Source organism: Falco biarmicus, chromosome 1 (genome assembly GCF_023638135.1).
Source record: "Falco biarmicus isolate bFalBia1 chromosome 1, bFalBia1.pri, whole genome shotgun sequence".
Classification (NCBI taxonomy): Eukaryota; Metazoa; Chordata; class Aves; order Falconiformes; family Falconidae; genus Falco; species Falco biarmicus.
In genome coordinates, this window is record NC_079288.1 from 103,807,983 (window position 1) to 103,833,220 (window position 25,238).

General features: G+C 43.7%; 1 protein-coding gene and 1 long non-coding RNA gene across 2 annotated transcripts in view; one reads left to right on the forward strand and one right to left on the reverse strand.

Annotated features, from left to right (window-relative positions):
* Window positions 1-25,238, forward strand: part of FRAS1 (Fraser extracellular matrix complex subunit 1) — a 173,663-nt gene that overhangs the window by 114,867 nt on the left and 33,558 nt on the right. Inside the window, exons 26-37 of the mRNA XM_056355472.1 lie at window positions 363-633; window positions 1,838-1,922; window positions 4,857-5,183; window positions 9,948-10,101; window positions 13,922-14,100; window positions 16,966-17,082; window positions 20,659-20,773; window positions 21,261-21,398; window positions 22,045-22,077; window positions 22,825-22,956; window positions 23,656-23,781; window positions 24,596-24,843. Of these exons, the coding sequence (XP_056211447.1) occupies window positions 363-633; window positions 1,838-1,922; window positions 4,857-5,183; window positions 9,948-10,101; window positions 13,922-14,100; window positions 16,966-17,082; window positions 20,659-20,773; window positions 21,261-21,398; window positions 22,045-22,077; window positions 22,825-22,956; window positions 23,656-23,781; window positions 24,596-24,843 (1,925 nt within the window). The remainder of the gene's footprint in view (window positions 1-362; window positions 634-1,837; window positions 1,923-4,856; window positions 5,184-9,947; window positions 10,102-13,921; window positions 14,101-16,965; window positions 17,083-20,658; window positions 20,774-21,260; window positions 21,399-22,044; window positions 22,078-22,824; window positions 22,957-23,655; window positions 23,782-24,595; window positions 24,844-25,238) is intronic.
* On the reverse strand, window positions 8,060-9,862 carry LOC130156740 (uncharacterized). Its single transcript, XR_008824585.1, has 2 exons — window positions 9,364-9,862; window positions 8,060-8,706 (listed from the first exon to the last, which is right to left on the reverse strand). It is a non-coding gene; the product is annotated as an uncharacterized LOC130156740 (long non-coding RNA).

Genomic DNA, 25,238 nt, shown 5'->3' on the forward strand with positions numbered 1-25,238 from the left:
TCAATGTAAACCAAATTTAAAAATATCTTGGGGGAAATCCCTCACTAAATCAACTGTAGTAATTATGTTTTGTTCTAAATGAAGCTTTACTAGTCCATCTGCAGGGCAGGCCAATGTATGTTGGCTTTGAGTTCTATTATGGGGAACTCAAGATGGGAAGTGACTTGCCGAAGCCTCTCAAAATCATAGCGGGGATTGAGATGGATTGCAGTTCTTCTTGAGGTAGTGGTTGCCCACCTAGGTCAGGAATGAACAGGGCGTTATGAGGATCTGGTCTGTTATCCAAAACATGGTAGTGACAGGCAGGAAGCTCACAAAGCCCATGGCTGTAATTCATTCACTTTTCCCTTCTTTCTTTTTAGCCAGCAAGCATCCACCAAGCTTCCATGTGAACAGTACCCTCACAGTAGGAATCGGTGGCATGAAGCCCTTAGACCTCTCCTTACTGAGGGTGTGTGATCTGGATGGTGACACAGGACGGCTCTTGTTCCATATCGACAGCCCTCCCTCCAACGGCAGGCTGGTGATGCTGGGGAAGGGGGAAGGGGTGCAGCTGAGCGAAGGTGACCGCTTCAGCTGCAAGGATTTGAAGGAGAAGAGAGTCCACTTTGTGCACAGCAAAGAGAAATCCAGGTGACTCTGTTGACACTTTTCTCAGAGTTCTTGCCTTAAAAAAAAAAAACTTATCTTGAGAGCAGGTATTTCCTTGTTCCTTGGAAACCTCCTTACAGTGAAGCACATTTCTTACTGCTGTTAAAGAAATTACTAACGCACTTACACAGTACCATAGTATAAATGATGGTGCAAAACTTCTCTGTTATGGTCTAAGAGGTCACTGTGATCCGGCTAGCAAAACTGTTGTGCTTTGGGGGTGCAGGAGCATGTCTCATCTTTAGGATACTCTGCCATGGGTTTAAAACTGGCGTATTATCTGTTTCTTACAACAGTTTCTCGATACTGTCAGGAAGATGCTCAAATGATGTCACCACTCTGCTCTGCAGCATAATCTGCATTCAGCCATTACTGCTTTGCCTGCAATGTGAGCTCTGTTAGTGTCCTGGGATAATTAGCGGTGATTAGTAGCTGGCAACATTCACACTGCAAGCGTGTTGCAAGGAAGCAGGTTTTTTCTGCTGCCAGGCATAATCCTGCCAAATTTCACACTTGATTTACATCACCATAAAGCCTTGGGAACTAGACTGATACCAGTGGAATTGTTCATCTTTCTGCCTGTATATATTAGGGTGTTCTTTGATACGTTGTTTTCAAGAAGAGTCTCAGGGTGTCCTGATGCCAAGGGTTAGCTCATGTTTACTTGACTTAAGGCACGTGTTTCTGTAGCATGCTTTATTTTTTATTTTTTTTTATCTGCCCGGTAGTCACAATGAAATGTCTGGATCTTGTCTTGAGAAGCATAGCTACGTTACGTTCAAGGTTATTGGGTGGCATTATCGAAAAATAAATAGGAAGCAATAATACTGTAAAGTGGGAGCTTCTGTTCCGAAGCCAATAAGTGACATTTTTCTTCAGCCACAAAGAGCTGACATTTAGAATTGGTACTTTGTCTTGGAGATTCCATCCTATGTGGGTAACATTAGTGAAAGGGAAATGAGGGTATATTATTACACAGTTATAGGTATTTTATTACATGTTGTGACTGTTGTGAATCTTCAGAAAAAAATACCATAAAAACGTAATTGAAAAATCTTGAGCTAAAGCTTCTGTCACTAAGCTAGTCATTTTTACTGAATATATATTTTTATCATTATTGAGTCCTGCAAGAGCACTTCATTAATTTATATTATCCTGTATTCTGGCTTGTTGGGGACTTGTTTAGGAAAGGACAGTTTTCCTTGAAGGTCAGCGATCAACAGTTCTTCTCCCATCCTGAGGTGGTCAACATTCAAGCATTTTCAACACAGGTAATGTAAGAAAGCTGGGAAAGAACCACAAATTTGGTACCATTTGGAGCCCTGGTTTCTTGCAGTGATAACAAAGGAGCTGGGCAGAACTAGAGCTGGAGTTCAGGTCAGGCGAATTAGACTCAACTCTCACTTAGTAAAAAGTCATTTGGAAGAGCTGGACTTGAGGTAAGTGACTGGAGAAGCTGGCCCATGTCGTTTTGCTTGTGTGGGGAACTGTAGCTGTGCAGTCAGAGGACAATTATCACTGAGGGCTAAGGAGTCCCTGCTGTTCCAATTGTCCTTTGGATCTGCGGATGGTCTAGCTCAGTCTCTTACTGCGGGGCACTTGAATGGTGATTGATCCCTATGGTAGGGATGCCTTGGCAGTCAAGGGCGTTTACTTAGATGCTCTGTTCTAGGACAGTTGGGAATTAAATCAGCTTGAGCTATTTAAAGTGTGTCTCTTAAACTGCTCAACACTTTTAGGCAGGTTGATGGTGCTGTGAAGCCTCCATGTCTCTCATATTATTGTTGTTTAAAGCCTGTAGCATGATATTGGGGAGGGGCTCACCCAAGAGATGGTATCAGGCAGTACGTTTGTGACCTGTTTTCATAAGGGTAGGCTCTCTCATAGGCAAGGTGTGAAGAGATGTGCAAGATATGCATTAAGGGAGAGGGCACAGCCTTACAGAAAGGGCGAGTTGTCCAAGCTCAGCCTAGCTGTATGTGTCATGTCAGCCTGTCAGCAGGTCATATCATCACATCCCTCCAGACAGGCTTTGGTTACCCCTCCAGCTACAGGTGTTCCTCTGATGGAGCTGCCAGCACAGTGGGTGTGCTGAAGCTGCCCAGCCCAGCTTCCCAGTTGCTGCTGGTCATGCTGGTAGCCACCTCACCGTGGACTCACTTTAACAGGGTCCATGTTTCCAGGGAGGCTTTGCAGCTTGCACTGAACTTTTTCCATAGTCAAACTGTCTAGTTGAAAGCTCAGTCAGATAGCTTTGCTTGAACGGAGCTTGTTGTGGCTACTTGGCATATGCTAGCAGAATAAAGAGACTTGAAGCGGCAAATGAGAGTCTGCTACACTTAATGCCTGTATACGTTCTCAGAGGGGCATTAAATAGCTTGATAAAACTGTAACTGGAAATCTGGTGATAATCCTTACTCTTTTAGTGCTGAATCCTTCCTGCCTACAAACCTGACTCAGTGTCCATCCTCACAACGAGTCATTTAAGAATTGCATTTCTTTCAATCATTGCAGTAGTGGATGGGTTTGTGTCTGAAAAGGTGCTTGTGCTGTTCTGTGCTGCACTCTGAGTGCAGTAGGAATGTAGCCAGCAGCTCAAAAACATGGTGAGCTACTGACTTGCTCACTGCATACCTTGCTGGGGGCCTGGGAGGGGTCTCCAGTTTAATGTATGTAGTGTTCCTTATAGGAAACAACTAAGGTGCATAATTTCTGTGGTTCTCTGACACTCTTGAGACTTTGCGCTGCTTGCTTTTTTTCTGGATTGGGATCCTAGAGAGGTGGTAGCTTCAGAGTTAGGAATTACTTTTTTTTTTTTTTTAATTGCACTTTTGTCGCTTTTAATCATTATATTCCATATTAGTCATTCTGTAACTTCTGGAAATTAGAAGTGTTCTAGTTTGTCCTTCAGCGTAAGACAAACTGTGGATTGTGATCCTGTTGTGTGTATATTGATTCTGGCTGGTGCTGAAATCTTTGCTCAGTCTAATCTCTTGTTTACCTCAGTAGGATGTTCACCTAAATAAGAGCTGCAGTCACTGCCCCAGAATACATGAGTGAGGTTTAATAACAGGAATTTTGCCTGCTGATCCTTAATAACCCTGATAAGTTGTACACGGGTGAGATGGCAGCAGTTAGCTCCCTGATGAATGTTCCCAGGGCTTTGACTTTGTCCCTGCAGGATCACCTCCCTCCTGAGGCAAGGTATTAGCAATGGCAAATGATGTTTACTGGGATCAGTAGAGACTGCAGATTTAAACTTTCTTGAGGATGAAGAACTAGAGAACTAATGTAAACCAACAGAAATGTGGACTCTAGCTGATCTTCATTCTGAGCTGAGTAAAGCTGTGTGGAGTCTTTGAAAATAAAGAAATAATGATGCTGACGACACCCAGTTTTGCTGTCTTTGAGATGGACTTTATCAGTTTGAGATGAGCAGAACATCCTTCACTGTTAGTTGATTGACTTATTTCTACTTAGAAGCATTAATTCAAGCTTCTGCCTCTCAGCGTGGCTTACTGCTATGAGTCTCCTGTGTAGGTTATTCTCCATCTCCTGGCATTTTTCCTTGCTTCCTTTTTTCCCCTCTCTGCAACTCGTTTTAACAGGTCGCCTGGGCGCTGTGTGGGGTCTTCCTCTCAAGCATCAGTGCTCTGCAAGATGTGTCACCGAAGCTGTGGGTTATACACAGGGACAACGTGGGGCGTCTCCATCCCGACCCACCCTGAACTGATTGTTCACAGGCATCTGAGGTGCCTACATTCCCGTTGGCCCTGCAGATGTGTGTGCAATGTGTAAACCTTCCAAAATAGTTGGGGTCCGCGTTTCCATTTGAATTTCCATGGATGGTAATAAGGCAAAGCTGTGTCCCTTGTCTCAGCCGTGCAGGCAGCAAAGGGAATACAGGCTCTAGCTGATAACTAAATTGCTTTCTATATACGTGTCCTAAGTTTTTTTCCTTTCCTAAGGCTTGCTGTGGTGTAAGAATCTTCTTTTAATAAACTAAATCAGTCTAAATTGCTAGATAGTCTTAGATCTGCCCACTGGGAGGGAAAGTGTGGAGAGTGATTCTCTGCTGCTTAGAAATAGGTTTCCAGGGATGAAGTGAGCTAATTTCCTTAACCCCATGATCTTCATTCCATACTTTGATCGTGATCAAGTTGCTAAGGTTTAGCAAACACCCAAGAGCTGCTTTTATGTTTCAGGCCCCATATGTGTTCAGAAATGAGGCTCTCCTTGTCGGCAGAGGGGAAATTGGAACTATAACAGAACGGTTGCTTGGTGTGAGAGACAGTGACAATCCTCAGGACGTTGTGCTGATGGTTTTAGAGCCTCCACGTCATGGGCAGCTGATTAGACCTCCTGGGGACTCAGCTTCTGCCGTCCACATGTTCCACCTGGATGACCTTGCTGGTGGACTGCTGCGTTACGCTCATGATGGCTCCGACACCCAGGATGATGCAGTTCTTTTGCAAGTGAATGATGGGCACCACTTCCAGAACATCCTGTTCCACATTAAGATTGCTCCCAAGGTATGTGCTGTGACATGAACACTCACAGGCAAATTGAAGTCTGGAGAAGTATCACTGTGTCCTTGGGGTGTCACTAATCCTACATTACCGACAGGCTGTGGTCAGAGGCAGGAGAAAGTAGTGGATTGATTGAGTTTTGGAGGTCGCCTGAATTCTTGGTTTGCAACAGGAATGGTTCAGTTCAAGCTGTGCAGCTTTGACAATTCAAATCCATAGTTACTTGATAAAAAAACTTTCTGGAGATGCAGGTGAGAATTTTGCACTGGTGAGGGCAGTGAATTAAAAAATTATGGTGGGGAGAGCGGGCTGATGAGATAGGCAAAGCAGTTACTGAGACACAAAAGACCGTGAATTGAACAACTTGGCTAATAAGGTGTATCACTGGTACTTCGGTGGTGGTGGTGTCTCTCAAGGTCAGGAACTCTGATGCTCACTCGGCATTGCTCTGCTAAAATCTTGCACCTGCTGCATCTTTCTGTATGATAACTTCCCCCAGGACAGGGCACAGATACCTAAATTCAGAAATTATTAAGAAGTATTTTAATTTTTATTTCTTGCTTTTATTGCAGTTCATAATTTGTCTGTTCCATATTTGGACATGAAGTGGCACTTTGTATTAAATTTTATGGAGATTACAGCAGTCAAATTAGAAACAGTGGTGCTTTTCCATTTGTTTATGAAGTAAACCCCAGCCAAACAAGGCACAAAATAGATACACCATGTGTGGTGGAGCTTTGAAAAAATCAAAAGTTGCTGAAGTGCTTGCAAGCATTTCAGTTCTGGTATCGTGGTATTGTAATAGAAGGAAAAAAAGCCAACGATTTCCTTATCCCTTAGTTAATGTGAAAGAGTAATGAAAAATAATGCTGCTGGAGAAGTCCACTGTTGGCTGTCTTTTTGTGTATGGATCTAAGAATTACACACTCTTTGAGGGCTTCCACTCCATGAAAAAGGAGTTAGGGGGTAAAATTACCCCTCTTTTGTCCTCTTCTCTGCTGCATTAGATAACTTTCAGAGCAACTTGGGCGTGGAAATTTTAAGTAAGGTTTACAAGCAGTACATGTGCCTGTGTGATTAGCATTAGGTTAACTCATCCCATTTGGACCCTGCAGGTTCTCCTAAAGCTGTGGTAGTAATTAATGATAATTGGTGACATGACTCACGTATAAGTCTGGGAATGAAAAAGGCGTGGCTTTCAGGGCTGGTGCTGAGTTACTTAGACTCTGGGATAAGAGCACCCCTGCCTCTGGTTTCTTTACCCAGATCACTTTGGTGGCCATAAGGCATGTAAAAATGCTTGGAGCCTCTTTAACAGTGGGGTTTTTTTGCTATTGATTAAGCAGGTTCTTGCAAATGCCTAGTGAGGGTTGAATTGCTGAGCGTAGTTCCCTTTATTGGCCGATCTTGCGTTCCCTTGTCTCTCATTATCTTCCCAAATCTCTTTGTGCGGCATTTGGTTGCAGAGAAGAATGCAGGTGGTGACAGAGGTGAGAGTGGAGCAGCTTTTAGTATGAGGGGAGAGCTGGCAGATACCCAGCTCCTGTCTCATCCTAATTATCATCTTTGTGGAGTAGCCTTGGGTGCTGAAGTGCGTGCAGGGTTTGTTTCTGAAAAGGTGCCGCTGAGACACAGGCAAAGACCCTTGGTCGTTTTTTCCTTGGTTTACATCTGCAGATTGCTTGAAGAGTCCAGTAGGGCCCTGACCAGAGGTGTGGGAGTTCAGGGTGTGGATTTTTAACCGTGTTACTTTCCTGAGTACACAAAGCTTGATATAATGTGCCGCCTGATGGGTTTATATGGTAAATACTGGTATGAAAGGACATTTCTAGGATCCCTATTCCATGGGCTCAGTCAGCATAATTCTCAGACATTCATCCATAGGAGCACTGCAGGGAAGGGGTGAAAATGTAAGAGAAGGACAACATAACCTTCCAAATATTACGAATTAGAGGGTTTTGTTTCTTCACAACAGGTGTGCCTTGTTCTCTGCAAGGTGCTGTTTTTTAGTCCCTTTGGTTGCTAACAGCCTGCTTTTCCCTATTTGTCCCTGTCCACACGCTTCATTCTGACCTGCTGCAGTCTGAGCAACTGGCCTCTATTTTGAGAGCTCTTAATAATGATTTGCACTGCTGTATATTTTTATTGACATTCTCTAACAATTACGGCTTCTGTGAAGTTAATTTGAGACCTGTGGGTGCTTCATTTTTGGCACCAGTGGCACTCCAATGGGAAGTAAGGAGCCCATGCCCTAGAAAATACGATCGCCAGCTATGTACTGTAAGTCAGAGGAGGTCGCAACTACCCACATGTGATCTGCCCGTTGCCAGTGGGACACAGAAGCCTTTCTTTTCTGAGAGCTAGGGGGAATGCAGGAAAAAGAAAACATATGTTTATTTTCAGGGGGTGTTGGACCCCAAGAGAAGATCCAGCTAAGTAAGGGAGATCTCCAAAATATTTGCAAGCCACTGCATCTTGCCCTACCTGGGAGCAGGTAACTGAAGCACGGACCAGGGAGCATGTTAGCTTCCCTGGGCTCTCTGGAAACACTTCTCCTGTGCTGTGAATTCATTCACACAGCTCAGGTATCAGTTAAAAAAAAAAATAATTGAATGTGATTCTAGCTGTTTTGCTGAACACGGTGTCAGCACTCAGACCAGGCAATAGCTTGTTACTAAATACACCTTTAAAAATATTACCAAGCAAAAAGAGCTGTCCCATGGATGTGTTCTTATTAACAAGCAGGATCGCAGCATCAAAGCCATGTGGAAATGGTATGACAAAATGTCAGACTGATTGAATGTGGCCATTGAAGGAACATTCAGTCATTTAGTTACTGAAAAGCCAAAGGGTCCCATGTTTATAGCAAAACCACAACCTTGTGTTTAATTAACATTCACTTAGAAATATTTTATTTTCAAACACTGCCTTTTGCCTGTCATTCTTTGAAGTGTGGCTAGTCTCTATTTCTCCTTACACAATAAATACAGGGACCTTTCTGACCTTTTCCGTTTGTTTGCTCTTCCAGAGTTTTGTTTTCCTGGGCCTGTATGCATCATGATGTGATTGAATTGATAAGGTCAGAGGAAAGTGTTCATATATATTGGCAGGGTGCTCTTAGCTGGCACAGGATCTCGTTTTCTTCTTCACTGTTCTTTAAAAAAATAAGGCATCCAACTGGAAAACTCTTGATCTAACATAGCTGAAGATTGTGCAGCATTTTAAAAATTAACACTGTGCAAAATACATGTAGTACAAATTAAGCAGGTGAACGTTGAGCAGCAGGCATGTAAAAATGGAGATATGAGATCGTCCTTTCATGTGGTTCCTTTTCACAAACATCTGTTTAGCTCTCCCAGCTGTCCCTGCTGCAGATTCAGAAGAATATAGTAATGAGTCATTTATCAGTTTTGGGGTGACACATAATTATGTGGAGTAGTAAATGAGGAGGAAGATGGTCACTTATATGGAGCAGTCAGGATTTTGACTGATTATGCTGTTCCCCACAACCAGTTTCAAGGCAAATCTGCAGAAATAAGAAGTCACATTCACAGCAATTGGGCTTACAAGAAAGAACCATGTCACAGAAGAGGTCATGGGGATTTTGGTGGCTTGTCTGACAAAGCGTGAGCTAACAAAGTAATTTAGAACCAAAAAGGGCAAATATAATCCTTGAAGGCCAGAGGAGTGTTACTGAAGTATATGAAAATGGTAGTGAACCCATTACTGCATCCATTCCTGACATCCACATTTCAAGAAGCTTGAATTAATATTGGATAGATATTTGGAAAAAAAGCCACAAAAATAATCTGAAGGTTAGAAAACCCACCAAGTGGTTTTCAGCAAAGCAAAAGACTTTGATGGATGCTCAGGCAGACTTCAGTTTTACAAAAGTAGTTAAGAATGACTTGACCGTGGGTGTAAGTCCACACACAGAGAGAAGGTATTTGATCTAGAAGTCTTCCTACAAGTGTGTTCTTAGCAAAAAAACCCACAAAACCAAACAACAAAAAAACCAAAAAAACTAACTTAGCAAAAAATTTATGCAGATTTGTTGCAGTAGATACTGAGTGAAATTTATGTATCTAATTTTCTGAATGTTAAACTGCTTCTATTCAAGCAAAGGACAGAAAACTATCATAATTCATGTTTCTGCCAAAATTCACCATGAGCGTTTGCATACCTTTACGTTCAATTTCCCCTCATCTTATAGAAAAGCACGAGACTGGTCATGAACCTTGGAGATACCACCTCTCCATGCTCACGGAGAGGTGATAAGAGTTATAGATGTGGGTAGAGATAGTGGAGGTGCCACAGAGAGATACTTCTGAATGGGTAAGAAGCTGTTATTCTCTAAGTACCCTTGAAAGGTGTGTTTTTTTAGCAATACGATGAAGACATGAGAGAGAAAATGTGGATCCAATCAAACTGGTGCGGTAGACTGGATACTTTTTTTGTCAGGTGTTGATAGTAGTGAATTTTCCACTGTGCTGTGGGGATAAATTCTGTCAAGACGTGTCACAAGTCAAGCGGACAGAGAATGAGGGTGGTGGTAGAAGACACAGTTGTGGAGGGAGTCTGAGGTTGTGAAGGTTTAAGGTCAGTGGCAGGAGATTAGGAGCAGTGGAGGACAATGTCAGTTCTAGAGAACTGGGTCTGAGGGCTGTAGATGAAGGATGCACAACCATGCACTTGAAAATCTGTTTCCGTGTGTGCAGCATTGCCAACATTCAGTTCAGCCTTTTCCTGCTGTCCCCCTGCCTGCAGAACAACGGCAGCCCTCAGCTGGTGACTAATTCCCTGGTGTGGGTGCCCCAGGGAGGCATGCTGCAGATCTCCAAGACGATTCTGCACGCCAGGCTACCCGGTGCCCGCGACTCCGAGATAACTTACACCATCATCAAGGACCAGCCAAGACATGGTAAGTATCTTTGGAGTTTTGTTGTCCAAAAGCCGCTGTAGCGTGTTGCTTTTCACACCACATGCCCCAAGGTGTCCATTCGCTAAGTAAGTGTAGGATTCTGGTTCCTTTGGGGGAAAAGGATGTTCTTCACAGACCTGTGGGATTTTAATTCTTCCATGGTATTTTGCCCACAACAAATAGCATTTGAGGGAGTATTTCCATATAATACTCAGCAATAAGTGCTGCTAACCTCTTCTTTTTCCAATCCAGATGGGCAGGCAGGCTAACGAAGCACCGTTGTCCTGCCTGGTAGTCTGAACTTCTGCAGCTGTGTTCCTCTAGTAGTAGTGAAGTTCTGGTGGATTTACAGCCTTATGAGAGCAGAATATTACCTCGCTGCCAAAAGATAAAATTCTAGATGAATGTCTGGTTTAAGAGGAGCATAGAGTAGTATCTGCCTCTAGAAACTGCTGAGCAAAACTTTACCTTGAAGAACTGGAGACCTCCCTAAATTCCATGACATTGGATTTCATTTCTACTGATGGAAGGAGTTATTAACTCAAGCAGAAATTGGTGATACTGGCATCCCTGTGTAATTCTTGTCTCCACATTTCTTTTGAGAGGCTCTGATCCCATCTCTTAGAGTAACGGCTTTCACAAAGCAACCCCACGGGTAGGGCTGCAGCTTGTAGATTAACTTCTGGACCGCCAAGGAGAGGAGCATGGAAAGTACCGGTATTTGTGGCTGAGCTACAAACTGAGAGAAACTGGATGGAAAAACTAAGATGTCCTATGTGGAGGGAAAGGAAATATGAACAGAAAAGAAAAATGTTTTCCCATTCAGCATCACCATTTTCTAAACTAGAACCATGTCTTTAAATAGTATATTTTGCACTTCTATAAAATGGTGTCATTGCTTTTAATTTGCTGAGCCAGATAAAATTACAGAATCCCTTTAGCAACATCAGTGCTGGTTTTTTGCTTTTTGCTGTAAGGACAGGCTGGTTTCCGTAGCAGCTGCCAGTACCTGATGGTAACATAGATAACGTTATTTTTGCAATTTAGAAGAGAAGTAATTAATTTGTATTCCCTCTTCAGTTTTCTGCAAATGAAGGACTGTCTTCTCATTTTTAATAAGCATTTACATGAAAACAAGAATTTTTCCCTGAGGGGCTTGTCTCCTGCTGCCTAACCCTAACCAAAATTTATAATCCTGTATTTGTAGCACCGTAATTATCTCTACTGTAATTAATTGCAATAACACAAATGGGTTTGTAGCTGCAGGTGAGGAATAAGCAGTAGAAATCAATGATCTTCAAAATTTAAGCTAAAATACTATTGTACAGAAAGGGAGGAAAAAAAATAAGAGAAAGAAATGTAGAAAATGGGTCCTGAATCAAGGAGGGTTTATCTGCCGATTTTAATTTGACTAATGGAGAAGATATTCATACCCATAGAAAATATATAGTTTGATTTTTAGATAGGAAAAAAAAACAATTTAGAATTAGCTACTACGTTTCTATAGCACAAGCGTGTGGACAAAGGTGGCTTCTTGCCCTTTATTTCAAGATTCTGAAACCAAACGAAGGATATAGTTAGGGAAGGAAGATCTCTGCCCAGATCCCCTCCTCCTGCAGAGCTGGATTTGATTCTTTGATTTGGGAACCGGAGAGCGGTTGGTCTTCCTAAAGATCTCTGTATGCTGGGCATCCTGTTTTGTCCCTAGAAACAGAACCAGAGTCTTCCCTGGCTCTCCTCCCAGCACACAGGATGCTACGTGGGAAAAATAAATACTTCTATAGGAGCGGGTATTGTACTTTAAGCTGCTCCACATGACATACATTCTTCAAGGATGACATTTCTAAAGCCAGTGGAAAGGGATGCAAGTGTCCACTCTTTTTAAAATGAATGAGACCACAGCGCCTGAATCCTCTGGACAGCTCTGGAAATTACAGCTGTATAGTCCCCATATATTTCAATAAATTGCCCGAGTGTGCATAAGTTGTACGTTCATGTGTATAATCGATCAACAGGTGCTGTTCTACTTTAAAAAAAATGTTTCACATGAAATGGTAATTGTAAACGAATAAGTAAACACATATATAAATAAGTAAATATGTATAAATAAGTAAGTAAAATAAGTAATCACAGTGTTGTGCTTTCTGATCGCGTTAAATATTAATTTATGAGACACATAGACGCCCATCTTGCTTAAAGCAGCTGTATGTTCTCATTGTTTCTTCTCTTACTTTGGGTGGGATAGACAACTTGCAGGCCCTAACTCCTTTGGGTATGTGATTAGCATCTTTAGAAATCACTTGAAAGATTAAGGTGGTGAACTACCACGAGCAAAAGCGTAAGATTGGGAATGTAATTAGGGCACTGATAAGGGAATATTAGCATAGAGTTTGATGATAAAATGGAAGTGTGATGTTTCAGCCTGGTGAATGATTTTATTTTTTTTTTTATTGCTCTAACTGTATGAGGGTGGTTTGGGAAATGAAATGGGAGAGCTTATGATGGATATTTTGCATAACAGAATGATTAATGCTGTAAGGGGAGCTGAAGTAATTTATAATATATGTGGCTTCTGAATTAGTAGCCATGAGGGATGCGTTCAAAGACTAGTAAAAAAGCACAATAAACAACTAGCAGGTTATTTAAAGAGCAGCTGAATTATATATAGTCAAGAATAATAAGGATAGGGGAAACATACCATTTTTTCACAGATTATATGTTAACTCCAAACCAGTAAATTACATCGTAAAATAGAAAAATATGCCATTTATTTTGATACTGTAGCTCGTTGTCAGGTTTTAATTTCATTTATGTGTGTGGTTAGGAAAAATGTTCACATCAATGAAAGTGATGACCAAGGTTTTGATACCCTTCTCTTGGTGGGCAGCACTTGGCTCTTTCTTTGAGTAATTTTATTAAGGTCTGTTGAGCATTAGTAGTGATATCAAAATTGAAGCCTTGCAGGCATGTGTGAGGAAGGCTGATAACCAGTGGGACATGCCCTCATCCTGCTGTTCTCTGTCATAGCTGCAGTGAAGCCACTGAGTCCAGCTGACAATCTGTTCCTATTACAAAAATCAGAAAGAAGCTGGATGTTAGAGTTATAAAAGCTACGTACTCTTTGGAGTAAGAGCTACAAACCAGGGCGTACAGCCTTCCTACGCAGCCTGTGATATCGAGGTCCTTTACTGTATCTGTTCAAGAGCTCTTTTTCAGTTGAAGATTTCTGTTCAGAGAAGGCGGTTGAGTATACTTTTTTGGCATAATAAGTTCCCAAAAGAGCTGACCTTGAAAAAATTAGTATGCTATATTCTGATACTTCAGTTTTACCCTTGAGGGGAAGATGGGTAGTCTGCTGCAATGCTTTTTAACCCTGCTTGTGTCTCACTTCTGTCCCTTCACAGGAGCTTTGGAAAGTGGGGCATGTTCTGTGCATCTGTTTTTCTGCTCATTTTATCAAACAGGCACATTTCAAGGTTGAAATGGGCTGGTCAGTGGGCGGAATGACATTTTGGGAGTTTGAAGTTGCAGATGCTGTTCTTTGCTTGACCGTGTATTTCTTCAGTGCACTTGCATGAGTTACTTGATCTGCCCTTTGCCAAAACAGGAGATAAAATTTCTCTCTGTCAGTGGGATGTTGCAGGATCCCTTAGTGGTTTGGGGGGGCAATACTGCTTATTTGTGTTAGTCACATGAGATGGAAAAAAAAAAAGACTGCGTGGACCTGTGTCTTGGATGCTCATGAGCTGGTGAAAAGGCATCTGTTCCTCCTTGTTTTCTCACAAGTTGTGCCGTGGCTGTTCATCTTTGCTTTTTCCAGGTGAAGTGGTGCTTCTGGTCCCGATGCCAGCAGATAGCCCAGCAGACTCATGGCAGCTTTTGCCTGATGGAAGAGCAGCCTCACCTACAACCTCTTTTACCCAGCAGGACATCAACGAAGGCATTGTGTGGTACAGGCACTCTGGATCTGAAGTAGAGAGTGACTCCTTCCAATTCCAGGTACTCCTCATGGTATTCACAGGGGGGTCACACAGCAGTTCTGCTGGCATTTTTCTCTCGGATTACTCAGTCTGCCATTCTTGTGACCCAGAGGTTTAATAGATACACAAATACATGCATGCACCCACAAATATGTGTGTAAATTTATATGTGCATTTACATACAGACTTATGTGTGTATACATGTGTGTTGCTTGACTGTAGATGAATGTGCCTGTGCTTGTGTATCGGGGTGGATGCAACCCATCATTGTATCCGTGGGAGACTTATTCATGCACAAGGGAGCTTGTGGATCCCCAGGTTTTAATCTGTGGCAGTGGAGCCAGCCAGCTACCCACAATGTTGAGCTGCATGCGATGGCATTAACCTTCTGGATGTCAAATCAGAGGCCGTATTACAGATCTGGAGATAATTGTCTTTCGAGTAGCATCTAACATTTAAGCTATTAAACTAATAGCTGGCCTGATTTTCTGGAGAACAATCCCATCTCAGGAAGGAGAGGGTTTTGTAGAAAAGCAGTGATGTTGCCCTTGTGCCTGCTAGCTTATTTAAGCAGGAGAGCTCTCAGAGATCAAGAGTCCCCAGGGTGAATGGGCAAACAGGGCTGCACTTAACAACTTCCACAGGATGAAACTAGCAGGCTTATAACATACCATCAGCGTGACACAGTGTGTCCTGAGACTCAATTCTTGCTGTGACAGTGATCGTGTCTCCACTGGCCTTTTCCTGTGGGCTAAGATTGTCCCTTAGGGGCACCCCACTGATATGCTTGGGCTTGCTTTTGGGGAAGAAATAGGAACAGGGAATGTTTTTTGCCTGGTGGTCCTTTGAAGAGGTAACAGAGGGTAACTCCCACCCATCTTGTAACCTGCTGCTTCCCTTCCACCACACTTTGAGATGAGGCTGGTCCCAGGGAACAAGGGAAGAGCAGGGCGGTGGGTCCACATAGCCGTGTGTTTGGGTGTCCTGGAGATCCTCCAGCTGGGTGCCGAATCTGCATGAGGAGACCCTTAAAGAGGTCCTCCTAAGGCATCCCTGAGATCCAGACCTCTGGGAAGGGACTCCCCAGTGCAAGGTGTGCTACTGCAGCTCATATCCTGGCTATTTTGGTGTCCCATTTGCAGTTCAGAGAGGTTTGACTCCATGATACTGCATGGCAAATCCATCACCCTCTCATAAAACCTGTGATATTGACTCCAGGTGCAAAGTGTTCTGAGTGCCTTTTTTTAAATTGTTTTGTTTTGTGAGCCCCAAAACCAAGCAACCCTCCTACTTTCTGCAGTCCCTAAGCTAATAATTTAATTTTTGCTATAGATTATGTCTTCATGCAAACAGACAAAAAGGTACAAATACTCCCCAGCAGATGTAATACTAAAATAAATCCTACATCCCCACAGGTTTAACATTCATAAAATTCCTCAGACAGGTCCTTGCTGTTTGCTTGCAAGGTTTAACAGCCTCCCATAATGCTAAGCCTACGTGAACACTTACATGCAGTATTTGTTACATCTGGTTTACAAGTCAGAAGCTATTACTGTAGCACCGGAGAGGCAATTAAGGTAATTTCTAAAGTAATTAACATAAGTGATAATGAGGAATTTGTGAGTGTCAATGTTGAACAAGCTAATCTTTAGCTTAATTGCTACATTCCTCTTATAGAGTATGCATTTTGCATGAGTTAAATGTTTGGTTTTAGTATCTTGGAGCGGTAGCAATAATTGTATGGAAAGCCCGACTGAGAGAGGAAGCTGCACTTGCCTGGGTCACATCAGGAGACCGTAACACATCTGTCTGGGTCCTGAACCTTGGATTGGAGCGTCTCAGAAAGGGCCAACGTGTTGTTTTCCTCAGTATTTTAGCAATTTCCATTCAGGTGACAGCAACGCAGAACAGGTCCAGCAAATGGCTAGAGTTATTTCACTCATTTCAGCAGAGCCTGCATTTTTATGCGTTTTCTTGAAATTAAGCTTGTGCTGACGGCTGTTCTTGCACACAAAGTGCTCTATTGAACCCAAGTGCGGACTTCCATCCCTACTGAAAGATAAAGCCATAACCGAGTCTAACAGAGAAGTGGGCTGTGTTTGTCTTATCTCAGAATTGCTGGGAACATTTGCAGGCTGATCTCTAGGGGATGGGTTTGGTCCTGTGAATTTTTACAAACTTAATACAATTTGCTTTATATGTCATTACTGCAGGTTTGCTATTATGAGTTAGATACCAGTGACTTAATTCTGCTTTTATAGTGGCTTATGGAAAATTTTTATGGGTCTCTGTGACACAGAAGTGCAGCCTGTCTTGACAGATGTTGGGATCACAAGGATCACTGCCAAGGCAGTGCCATTATTGAAAGACCAGTTATTGCCACCTTGTCAGCCCAACTGGTGATCATTTTGAGGGTAGGAGGAAGGTTTAAAAAACCCGGGGTTTTTTTCTGTTCCTGTAATGTAAGCTGTGCGGACAGTTGGAGTAAAATTCCATAGCAAAACTATGACAGTGGTGAGGGGAAGCAGAAACGAATAGCAGGTAGGGAACTGACAAACGGACATCTTCCTAATAAAGAAACTATTTTGTGAAAGTGAACCATTTATAAACTATATCATAAATATATATAAATAAATAACTAGAAAGTGAACTATTTATAAAGTGAACTATTTCTAGATTGTACAGGCAATAATGGAGAAACTGGTTCTTATTTAGGCCATAGTTCCCATCAGCTGCCTTTCATATGTGCTTTGGGTTGGTACCTGCTGGAAAGGTGTGTCTTTGCCTTCCCGGACCAGAAGGAGTGGAGAAAGGCATAAAACTGATCCAGAAATGCGAGAGCGTCCTTTGTCAAGTATCCACTCATGGGACCTTTCCTCCCCAGGTGTCCGGCTCTGCCAGTCCACAAACCAGCTTGAAAAGCCACGTGTTCAACGTTGCAATTCTCCCACAGACGCCCAGAGGACCTCAGCTTTCCCTTGGCTCCTCGCTGCACATGGCTGTAAGTGTGAACTGATGCTGCTGGTTCTGTATTCCCACTCCCCTTGCAGCAGGGCACAGCGACCAGAGCCTCCCCCAGAGCACTAACCGCTCCATGCTGATTCCTGTACTTGCTATTGTCCACGCTCTTGTGCTCGAGTCAAAGATGGAACTAAAGCTACGGAACAGGATATGTGCAGCAGATAGCTAGCTGGAGTAGAAATAGGGAAAAAAGGTCAGAAGAGTAAGTGATGGGGAGGGGGGGAAATACCCATAAAACGTTGAAAAACTCAGTATTAAAAACGATGCATGTATAGACTGGAAACTAGAGGGAGAGAGAAGAAGAAATACATTTAACATCTTTTTATGGAATTCTTACCCTTTCCCAAGAAGCCATTAGGAAAGGCAAGAGCAAAAAACTGGATTAGAGAGAAAAACTACAGATTCGAGAGCCTGTAATGAATAGAAGTTGCCAGTCATTTCCACTGCAAATTTTATCAGAACTGTAGCCCACCCACATTAGAAAGTTTTCATCCATCATTCTGACATCAGGAACACAGACTATAATGTACGTGGAAAACATTCGGATAAGCCCTAAGCCCATTATATCTGCATCTGTGGAACCGAATTACCTTTTTGTGCAGTATCGACTCTGGGACTGATAAGAGTGGTGTCTCTGATGTAGTTCTTTTCATGACTGTGTTAATTGAAAAAATAACCTCGACGTTTAAAGTTGGCTTTGTGAGCTCTCAGACTTCGGTGCATGCCTTCTCCACGTGTCCCCATCACTACGTGGGGCAAGTCCAGCTTTCCTCTCTGCTTCTTCTCCTGTCTCCTGTTCTTTGATTCTGTAGGGAGAGATCCCGAGTGCATGAGCTAAAGGGCAGCATCAGGGCTCTGCACCCTGGTCATCCGTTGGGACGCACAGAGAGCCAGGACCCCAGAGGAAAGGTGTTTGATTTAGACATCCCCTTGGTTTCATAGCTTTGTTGTGGTCTGTGGGGCTTTCAGAGGGGGAGCAGGATCATAATCCGCTGAGCAGCAGTCCTGAGCTGAGTGAAACAGGGCAGGTGGTGATGAGAAACCAGAGATGAGGACTTGCAAGAAACGTGAACAGCACTGAGGCAGCAGCTACCTGCAGGGAGAGGGAGAGCTGGGTCTACAAACTTGGAACGCAGCACGCAGTCATCTTTGGCATTATTCATTCCTGATGATTTATTTAGAGTGTGTGAGGTGCCAGCGGTATGCTCAGCATTATCAACCAGAAATCCTGCGCCCTTGGGCACTCCCTGACAGACAAAAGCACACTGAAAGGCTCATGCAGTGCAGGAGAGCAGATGTGGCAAACCTCCCAGAGGCAGTGGGTCCCCAGGAGGACCCTCCTAAGGGGAGGCAAAGGATGTCTAAGCCAGCACAGCCTGCCAGGTGTGGGACCAGGAAAGGCCAGAGAAAGTGGTGGGAGAGGGATTAGTGAAAAGTCTATGACACAACGGCCTTGTCAGGGTCTAAAATAGTGGTGACCTTTCATGGGCAATAATAAAACATGCTCAGACTGCTACTTGGAGCAATAGTCAGTGATGTATCTTTCTGCTCTTGACTTTTTGTTGTTGTCATTATTGACAAAATTGATGGGAGAGATGTCTGGCTGAGCCATGCAGCACTGGATTTTATAGCTAATTACACACCACAAAATTCAATAGTGCCATAAAATACGTTTTACTCAGGGGTGCCTTGCAACCTGCAAGTCCTACCTTTGGGAGAGACAAATAGGCCTTGGAGGTAACTCTGAGGCAACCATAACCTTAAATCTTTTCATCATAAAATTGCGCTCCCTTGCATCAACGTGATTGAGTTCTGTTCATTTGTCTTCAAACTCCTTCAGAATTAGACTGGCTTCTCGGCTGAAGAGCAAGCACAAAATGTTAAGTCTTCCCATACCTCTGGTCTTGTCTTCTGAGTGTCCTGCTGAGAAAGGTCAGAGAAAGTCTGGTGATTCTTTGGCAGTTAAACTGGACGTAACATCAATACTGATTCTTCTTCACTCAGGTTACCCGTTTCCCCCATATTGATAAAAGGAGCCTGAGCTTTGCTCTAGCAGGATGCAGACTGAGACTGGGTTTGTGTAGGAGAGAATTTTGTAAAGCATGTAGAAGTCTTGTCCCTTCCCTTCCCAAAGTGGCTATATGATAGATACACCACTGTTTATTTTAAGCCTAATAGTTGATTATGTGGTTAATTTTTGTACAGAGCTATGTACAGCAGTGCTGATAACACAAATAAACTTTTGTCACTTTTGGTTCCAGTTAGATACGTGACACTGTCACATCTAAGAAGGGCTGGCAAGCTTTTACTTACTGCTTCACAGCATTCATTCATAGGCTGTGGTTTCTCCTGTGATGTGTTTGGGTGAAAAACACTGGAGAGGAATGAACTGGGATTTTGGTGGCATGGGGTGACACAAGCTGTTGTCAGGAATCCTCACCTTGCCAGTCTCCAAGCCAATGTCCAGTCTGTCACCCAGGGCCAGCAGAATGGGACACAGATTTGATTGTGAATTAATTACCTGTATCCCTAATTTAGCTTGTTCTCTCCATATTTTGTTTGTGATTATGAAATGAACTGGGTGCTCTTCATATACCCAGCTGAATTATTTAATTCAGTGACTTCCCATAGCTGTTAATTCCACAGGATTAAGGTTCATGAACACATGCTAGTTAACTACTTTTGTGTGCTTAAGTCTGTTTGGGCAGCACTATAATTCCTGTAATGCACTGCCCGTTTGGCTAATGATAATCTTGTGATGGAAAGATCAGAACATTTTTAGACAGATTTAAAAGAAAACAAAAATCTTTGGTTCGTCTGTATTCCAGTGGAAATGGCTGAGTCACTTGCAAGATTTCCTTTAAAAGCAAATCCAGTCCAGCCACGTCAGACTCTACCAGAAAACTATGTAGGCAATGAATTATATGTTCATTCAGGGAGGTTTTGATCAAATCAGATTTTCCTTTATCTCCTCTTAGTTGCTGTAGGTCAAAAAAGAAACTCCTCCACCTGTGAGTGTGGAGGTTGTACATCTGCAGAGGACAGAGTGCACTAAAAAAATGCCACTTTCCTGGACAGCCTGGAAGTGGGGATAAGCTCATAGTTTTGTGAAGGAGGAGGTGTTTGTCTCATGTTCGTATGTTTATAAGCCCCTTCTGATTCTCCAGAAAGGACTTAACAGAGGTCAGACTGTATAGAGCTCTCTTCTGTTGAGCGTGATGGTACCCAGTTTCTGCATTCCACGTTCGATTTGGTTTACAAATGAGCTGGAAGTGAGTTTAGGTGGCCCGTAAGACTCTGGCAGATTTTACTTATTATCAAGCTTTCCTGTCGTCTGTAATCTCCTCCCAAATAGTCCCTGTTCTGTACAAGTTTGAGAGACTTGCTGAAGGTTCAGCCCATCCATCCCTTGTCAGTTTTAGACCTAAGAACTAGGTCTTTAAATTCAAAATTCTTATATTTAACTACAGCAAAGTAAATTCTCTTTCACTGCATTTTGGAGTGAATCTTCCCATGTCTCTGGCCTTGATGCTTATGGTCTGATGTGTTTATTGAGGTGCTGGAGGACCGTGTGACAGTGATTGAGCCCCATCACCTCTCCTTTGTAGACCCGGAGATTCCCAGCGAGAAAATCCTGTTCAACGTGACCGTCCCTCTCCCTCCTGGCCAAGGCAAGTGTACCTATTCAGAACGTGGCAGCTCACTGAATTAATTGCTGTGCTTTCGGAGTGCAGCTAATTTTTCCCTCAGGGTATCATTCTGTGGAGGCATCTGTTAATCTGTTTGGCCTCCATTAGCTTTCAGACACCTTGTTTCTTAACTCTATTTCTTTGGCTTGTTTAGGAGGCAGCTGCAGAGCTCAGACAGTTTTCTTACTGTTGTCTGGAACATATTGACTGTTGTACCCCGTGGCTTTCTGCTTTCCACCTCCCCAGTGAGAGTTTTTCAAAGAAACGACTGAGGGAGGAATCACTGTTTAATTTCTCCTGTCCCAGGAGCCCATCCTCCGTGCAGTTACAGCCGTGTGACTCTTTCAGGAACCACTGAAGATGTAAAAAGCAGTGCCTGGGGAGAGAAAAAGAAGCTGTGGCCTTTCATATCTTGTTTTAAAAATAAAATGTCTTCCTCCTGTTAATACTGAGCTCTCTGCCTCCGTAGGTATTGTGGAACATAGAGACAGGCCTCTCTCCCCAGTCAGGTATTTCACCCAAGCAGATATAAACCATGGCAAGATTGCTTATCGTCCGCCGATGGCAGCTCCTCACTTGAGAGAGATCATTGCGTTCTCCTTTGCGGGTAAGGAACTGGATGCGCTTTATAGTGCCTTGTCCAACTGGTAGAGGTAGCTGGACAGCTGGTCTTCCTCTGATCCTGGAATGGCTTCATGGCTGTGTCCGTACTCCTGAGGGCATGAGGCTTGAGGGATACAAAGTAGGGCTCTGACTTGGAGGAGTGTACCAAGAGTTGACCCGTTTTTTGTGACCTCAGTAAGATATTGCCCCGTGGGTTATAGCAGCATTGAGTGGATTATGGGGATACAGCAGTGATCACTGCAGCGTTGAGCATTGCCAATGCTGTTGCTGGATGGGCTGGACAAACTGCTGATCTGCTGCATGGTTAGGGGCTGTTGCTCCTCACTTGCTTGAGATCTTTGTTGCATGGAGGGTTTAGTCCTTGAGATTGAGCCTAGAATTGATGAATATGAACTGAAGCAGTTTAGCCAGGATATTAGAAGATGTCTACTATCAGCGGAGTAACAATCTGGAGCAGGAGGTAGAGGTGCAAAAATAGGAAAAACTTCAAGCATGTTTGATCAGTTGATGCACAGGATTGTGTGATGAAGTGACAGTACTTGCTTTCTCCAAAAGTTGTTCAAGTCCACATCAGTATGTGCTTTCCTGTCCTGACCACAATTACTCTGTGCTTGTTTTTGTCCCGTCAGGTCTCCCAGAGTCAGTGAACTTCCAGTTCACAGGTATGTGAACCACTTGCTCTTTCCTGGCAAAAGCAGTTTCTGTCCTTGTGCCCTTCATGTTGCCTGTTACTCCTTGGCCTTTCTTCTGCTGCAAGCACACCTGTGGGTGCTCAGTGAGAATTTCTGGAAATGCACGTGCCTGGGGGATATTCATTCATCTGTGTCCCAACAGAGTTTTATAGAAGCTAAGCTGCAGCTTGGTAGAGGCATCTTTTTCCAGTAGTTGCATGGAGTCTGTCCTAAAAGCCTCATTCATTGCTGTTTTCCCCCAGTGTGAACAAGGACATCAGAGTTTAACACTGGTTTGGGGAGTAGGGGTTATAATACAATATGGAAACTTTTCAACAATTAAATTACTACTGATAAGCTGCTTGCTTGTTTAACACATCTTTCCCTTTCCATGTGCTTTCTAGCACAGGTATGCAAAGTGATCCACCAGCGAGGAGAAGTCCACGTTCTGACTTATGAGCACACCTGATGGACACATGGAAGATTCTAGATACACATGCACACACACAGACTTTTGCATGTTACATTTGTCTTGCTGGGAGTTGAGTTAGGAACACAGAAAAATACTGTCGGCAGGGGTGATTTGTGTGTGTATGTCTATAGACAGAGGTGTAGATTGACAAGCTGGGAGAGACATCAGCGATGTGGAGTGGTGATTTTGTACAGACAGGTTAATTTCCCAGGTGAGTCCCTGAAAACACATCCCTGTGCTCAGGTGTGGATTTTGTCTGTCTCTAGTGTCTGATGGAGAACACACAACCCCAGAGATGATGTTTGTCATTCATTTGCTCTCTGCGGAGCAGCAGCCTCCAGTCTTCCAGATCACAGCTCCGTTCCTGGAAGTCAGCCAGGGGGGCAAAGCCACCATTGGTGAGTAGGGTGCAAGGGATGGGGTGCAGAGCTCAGCCTGAGACACAGTGTTTATTGGCAGGAGGCCACGTGGATGGAGCAGAGGAGAGTTTTGGACTCGCTCGCTCTGTCCGTTTAGCTAAGGAGCTGTGCTTGTGCAGGTGTAGCAGCAACCACTGAGAAAGCTGCGCAGTGGTGGGTCAGAAGAGTGCCTGGGGATATGGCAGCACTCCTCCAGCGTGTGGCAGCTTGGCTGAGGCAGGGGAGAGCGGGATCAGGGACCTTTACTTTTTCCCCTCTTAAGCTGCTCTGCAGTGGCTGAACTACCGGTTAGTGGTGTGATCAGGTACACTGGGTTGTTTAACCCACTTTCTGCTTGTGCCAGGAGGTTCTCTGGGGTTTTCGTTGATAAGCCCCTGCTATATGAGCATGTGCACATCTCTCATAAGCTGAGGGTTTGCATAGCTGTCATTTGTGAGCCGCACTAGCAATAACTTCTCTGATGCAACCTCTGATCTGAGCATCATCAGGGGACTAATTATTTTCACAAAATCAGCAAGCTCTTGGGCTAGGGCAGCTCCGGAATTATTTTACTTTTCATGTACTGACTGAATTACAGGGTTTTTGACTCCGTTCACAAAAGCACATAACAAAACCTAAGGGATATTCCCACTGTAGTGCCTGAGGATGCTGAAACCATGCTGTCTTTCCCCGGCACAGGGATCCAGTTAGCCGTGAGCGACACGGATACAGCTCCCGAGGGTCTTTTCTTTGAGCTGGTGAAACCTCCCCATCATGGCATTGTGCTCAAGTACAGCGCAGGCATGCAGGAGCGCATGAGAGCAGGTGAGTTGCGCAGGAGCCCTCCTCAGTACATATTCCTGTCCACATAGCTGGCTTGGTTGACCAGGAGGAGAGAAGTGCCTCTGGCAGATGTAGCTGCATCCACCAAGTGTGTGAATTTGCTGTCTGGAAGCGTGTGATTGCAGGAGAAAGTGCATGAAAGACGTTTTTCCCATTGTTCATTTGTTCACTTCCTGGCTGAGTCAGCACATTTCCTGTACCAGCTGCATGTGAGCTATTTGGCAGTCACTCTTGTGATAACTGTAACCAGCTGCTAATCAAAAGGGATGTTATGTTTTATGTGCTAAAGTAAAAATTATCTGAAGTAATTTACTGAAGTAACGTCATGCAATTTCTACTGAACTCTGTGTAAACCTGTTGTGATCCAGCAGTCAAAAGCTCCTGGGGAGTTTTACTGTTGATTTTGGTGGCAGTGGTTTCCAGCGTGTGATCAGATGAACAAATATTATCTGTAGGAGAGCAGTGCAAGCAGAAGTTGTGGACAGGGAAGCCTTATCTGGCTGTGACAGGCATAAGCTTGCAAAGCAGCTGGGGAAAAAGGAGGATCTGTGCAGTCCCTGAAAATCGTGAAGAGTCACTGTGTCTGAAACCGTGAAGGTTACCACTTTTCCTCTGCCCTGCATATATACTATCTCCTTAATAAATGTCTTCTTAACTCACATCCCTGTAAGGTTGGTACTAAATGCCAGTTTAGTACATGATTAAGTCTTTTCTTAAATTGGGGCCTTAGGTCACTGGAATTGGATCGGTGCTCTGAGCGCAGTATTTCTGAAGTGTGCATTTTCTTTTTGGGAAGGTGACACCTTCACCTATGAGGACGTCACTCGAAATGCTCTGCAGTACGTGCATGATGGTTCAGTAGCAGCAGAGGATAGCATGGAAATCTCTGTCACCGACGGTGTCACCACGGTGACCACAGTGCTGAGGGTGGAAGTGTCCCTGCCGGATAACAACGGTCCACAGCTGGCCCCAGGCTGCTTGCTGGCAATCACCGTGGCTAGTAAAAGCTCCGTGACCCTCTCTCGGTTGCACCTCGCTTACATCGTAAGCTTTCCTCTTTTTCTAAACCCAGTGAATGCAGCCAGCCTCCCTTTCCTTATCCCCCCCAGACCCTTCACCACACACACCTCTCTGCCATCGGTGTGGATCCGTGGTCGGGAGCTTGGGGTTTGACTGTGTCCTGTAAGCTGCTGCCAAAAAAAGGGATAATCGACTCTTTCATCCATCGGGGTTTTAAGGCTATCCTGTGTTTGACTGTAACAGAGGTGAACTGCCATGCTAAACATGAGAACTGAGCTAATCCCAGATTTTTGTATCAAACAGACTTGCTAATAAAGCATATGGATTTGCTAAGAGATAATCCCTTGAAAATTTCACCTCACCCCCTGTCCAAAATTGCCTGGTTGTTTTTTTTTTTCGGACGTATTTGAAGGGGGGAG